This window comes from Olea europaea, chromosome 17 (genome assembly GCF_002742605.1).
Source record: "Olea europaea var. sylvestris chromosome 17, O_europaea_v1, whole genome shotgun sequence".
NCBI classification, from domain to species: domain Eukaryota; kingdom Viridiplantae; phylum Streptophyta; class Magnoliopsida; order Lamiales; family Oleaceae; genus Olea; species Olea europaea.
In genome coordinates, this window is record NC_036253.1 from 9604196 (window position 1) to 9608701 (window position 4506).

The 4506-nt window shown below is 30.9% G+C and overlaps 1 protein-coding gene across 1 annotated transcript; it reads left to right on the top strand.

The window, feature by feature from the left end:
* Window positions 1-1404: 1404 nt before the first annotated feature.
* On the top strand, window positions 1405-3893 carry LOC111366245 (protein SELF-PRUNING-like). The gene is made up of 4 exons (XM_022986964.1): window positions 1405-1608; window positions 1754-1815; window positions 2995-3035; window positions 3129-3893. Exons 1-4 carry the CDS (start codon window positions 1405-1407, stop codon window positions 3323-3325), a joined length of 504 nt encoding a protein of 167 aa, XP_022842732.1. The 3' UTR covers window positions 3326-3893.
* Window positions 3894-4506: the final 613 nt, after the last annotated feature.

Sequence of the window (4506 nt, forward strand, 5' to 3'; positions counted from 1 at the left end):
ATCAAACTTTCTTTCATTTAATTATTTGATAAACACTAGGCAAATTAAGTCAACAATATAATAAGGTGAAGACATCATGCCAATATCAATTCTCAGTTGTGATTAAGGTTGGCAAAATCTCACATTATTACTATTAATTCACAAGTTAGTTAACGATAAAAGTAATATTGTGTCCAGCCACTTAAAAATATTGACATTTTAATAATGAATCCTTAATTTAGAGAAATTTACAAAATACACATTGTGTATAGTGTTTATGTATCATATTTAAAAAATTTATATTTTACGTACTACATTTTAGTTTGTCGTAACAAAAAATAACGGTCGCTAAAACATTGACACATATAACATTATAAATAAACAAAAATTCTCATAAGATAAATTGATATATAACTTTACATATCAAAATTTTTTAGTTTCTTTTATTAATCTCCAAAATTTAATTGCTATTTATTTCTTCTAAAAATTTATAAATTTTCTCTCTTTTATTTATTATTCCGTGAACTAACATTCAGTTGTGTCTTTTTACTACACCATTTACATAATGTTTTTCCATTTTCATTGTTATACAAAATTCTTTTCTTTTTTTTATTTTTTTTTGGTAGACAACAGTTATATAGATCTTTTTGTCTATGAAGATTTCACGTAGAAAAAAAAAAAAAAAATGTAAGAAACTAAAGCATGCATTTTTTACAATTTTTAATGTTCAAACTTTATTTTCAATCGCACACTTACCTAAAATATAATTTAATGTAAATTCAAAAAATTTCTCTATTTTTTAACTACACATTCTCCAAAAAATTACTATTCCTTCTCCAAAAGAAATGGGGCTCAAACTGGGGCTCAATATGATATTCAACCAAGCAGTTTGATGCAAACAATTGGAATTTAAGGTTGACTTCACCATGGAATTCTAAATTCAGTCCTTCTTTAGTTTAGATTTTAAAAAAATGATAAAAATTTTGGTTAAAATTAACAACTAATTTTAATCATACATCTTATGGAACTCACAATTTTTATCAACTTTTTAATCATATATTTCATCAACTTTTATTAAAATCTACTAAAGTTTTGATTTAAATTTAAATCAAACAAGTTTAACTTGATGAGTTCGAAAGTTCAAAACAATTAATTTGACCGTTTAAACAAGCCATTGAGCTTCTATTCTCAAATTTGATCCCAAAAAATAATCTAGAAAACGTCCCAAAAAGGAAAAAGAAATGAACTAGAAGACGAAATTTCAAGTATTGGTAAGGGGCTGGGTTTAAGTCTTAGTTCTGCTGCAATGCATGTTCTTTTTCCTACTTTTGTACCTTTATATTTGTTGGCATAGCCTATTTTCTTGTCCAACCAGAAACCACCTCACAGCTAGCTCTTTCTCTCTCCCCCTCTTTCTCTCTCCAAATGATGGAGAGATTGTTGGAACCCCTCATACTCGGGAGAGTAATAGGGGATGTTCTTGATTTTTTCTCTCCAACCATAAAAATGTCGGTCACTTATAATGGCAATAGACTAGTCTACAATGGACGTGAGTTCTGTCCGTCTGCAGTCGACACCAGACCAAGGGTTGAGATTCAAGGAGGTGATATGAGAACTTTTTATACACTGGTATGTGGAATATTATGCACTATTACATTCTTGATTTTAAAATCTTGGTACAATGAATTAGACTGCACTGTTCAGTTCCTATTAATTTAATTTAGAAAAAGAAAATAAAATTTCATCCAATTATTATATTCTCTATATTTTGCAGGTGATGATTGATCCTGATGTCCCTGGACCTAGTGATGCATACCTCAAGGAGCATCTCCATTGGTATATTTACCATAAGATATATGATTTTTATTTTTTTCTTTCATTTTTCAAGTACTCACCCTAACCTGACAGTGGGTTTGAACAAGCCTACCAGTCCTTTATTAAATACAACTGAGACTGGTTCTAACATGATTTTGTATAGTATATTTTGTGAAAAGTGAATTTTAGAAAATCTGTAGTTTAAGGAAAAAAATTATGAATTCACATACAAAATTATTTTCTCGAGAGAATGTTTAATTGAAAGTGAGTTTGAAAAAAAACAAAAAGAAAAGAAAAAAAGAGAAGAATACTAAACATTAGAAGCCAATCAAGGATCTAATCTTAACTCCAGGAATACAAGGGAGGAGAACAAGAGAATTACACATAGAATCACAGCCCAGTATTTGAATCCTAGATTTAATTAGGCTCATTCTTTGGTTAATAACTTTCCGGTCTATATAGTCTAGCTGATGAATTAATTACACGATCAAGGAAATAGTCCAATGTTTTAGAGTCATATACTTCTCTAACCATGTTCAAGTATATATTCATATTTTGACGTATTTGATTTTTTGTTAAAAAAAACTTATTTCTAGTAAATTTTAATAAAAGTTAATGAAATTGTGTTCAAAAGTTGATAAAAGTTATGAATTTCGTGAAATATGTAATTAAATTTTCACTTAGATTTTTATCCACTTTTTTAGATCAAAGTGAACACGAAAATGGAATTTAATGTGACAATTATTGAGCTACAACCTTAAATTGTTTGTAGTCTAGTCCCAAACGAGTATTTAAGTTTATACCAGTATCACGATCCATGTTTTTTTTTTTTTTTTTTTGGAGCTCAGACCTAACCGCCACCTAATTAAATTATATTCCATCATAGCAAGCGTACAAATTCCAATTAATATTTACTTGCACATAGAGAATCACTGAGTTAAAGATGCTAGGAATTCTTTTTCATCTCTTCTATATAAGTCAACGTCTTAAGTTTACTTCCTGAGCTCTGATGATTGTTGACACGGGAATAAGAAGAATATATTCCTTTTTTATCATTTTGAAAGAGTGCGATGGAACCCTTTGCTCAAACTTCTATTGCACCTTTAGAAAGGAAATCGGCATTTAAGACAAATTTCCTTTAAAAAAAATAAAAACAGAAAACCTACTAATCAAAGGTTTTTACTGTAAACAATTTTACAGGTTAGTCACAGACATTCCAGGCACGACAGATGCCACATTTGGTGAGATCACTATCCCCATTTTTGGTGAGAATGACTCTATATCTTTCTCTGATTAATTTATTAATAGTGGAGATCAAAATGTTACTTTTACAGGAAGAGAGTTGGAGATCTATGAAATCCCGAAGCCTAACATAGGTATCCACAGGTTTGTGTTTGCTCTCTTCAAGCAAAAAGGCAGACAAACAGTACATAAACCACCTGCTTCAAGGGATAATTTCAGCACTCGAGCTTTTGCTGCAGAAAATGACCTCGACTTACCCGTTGCTGCCCTTTTCTTCAATGCACGGTGAGAAACCGCTGCAAGAAGACGATAACTGCGCCATGTATGTGTTCAATAAATTGGTGCACAATTTATATTCCGCTAACTAAAAATATGTGCATGATAAAATTACGAGTTACACATGCGAAATATAGAACAGAATTTTGACTTATCGAATCAAGATACGTGCATAAAAAATAAATAAAATGACAACTTACTGATATCTAGGAAAAATCAGAAATTAGAAGGAGATGAAATGAAACGAGGTAAGCAGATCGGTAAATAAAAATTCTATTCTATATTTTGCATGTGTAAGCGGAATATAAATTATGCACTTGAAGAGTCATATCCAATCAATGTACCTATTGGAGACTTTTCCAATTCAAATATTTTAATTGGAATATTATCCTGAAATTCCAACAGTATCACAACCAGAATAATAGGACTTTCTGAGTTAATCGTGCATGAAGGTAAATAATAACATGAAAAAAAAAATGTCTCGTCTGTACTGGTGTCTGCAGGTTCATTTGAACTGAATCAGAAAAATCTGTATTCTTTGCTTATTCGGTCTTGTTAAATTGATAAAAAAGTTCCACATACTTGGTATTGTCCGCATGTTTGGTTTATCCAGTCCAGCTCTAAGCCGTACCATCATTGTTTAGTTTCCTGCAAGTATTTTGGCTTCATTATATGTTTTCTTCACATCAAATCACAGCAACATCAAGCCCTTTTCTTTAACTTCTTGCACGTTAGGCATGTGGAAAATTAATTTGTTTATAGGCCATTTTTATACTATTTATATTATAGGTCGTCACATGGGTGGACCCAATGGGTTAAAATAAATCGTGAAAGAAACCAAAAAATTCTGAAAATTTAAATTGTGGAAATTACATCCACCTGGACATGTCCATTTCACAATTCAAAACTAAGATTTACAATTTCTGTATTCAAAATTCAGATTAAAATTAATATCTAATAATTCTGGTCTTTAATATTAATAATATTATAAAGTAAAATAAATCTACAATCACCCCCATCATATTTCATCCCTAAACCCTAAATCAATTTCCTCCCCCTTCTCTCCATATATCCATCCCTTCCCTCTCCGGCTGCCAAAGCCACCACTAAGTAGCGCCATTATCTCTGACGAAGTCGTGCACAGAGGCACTTCGTCAGAGAGAGTGGGGCCCGTCGTTGTAAAATGCCGTTCAC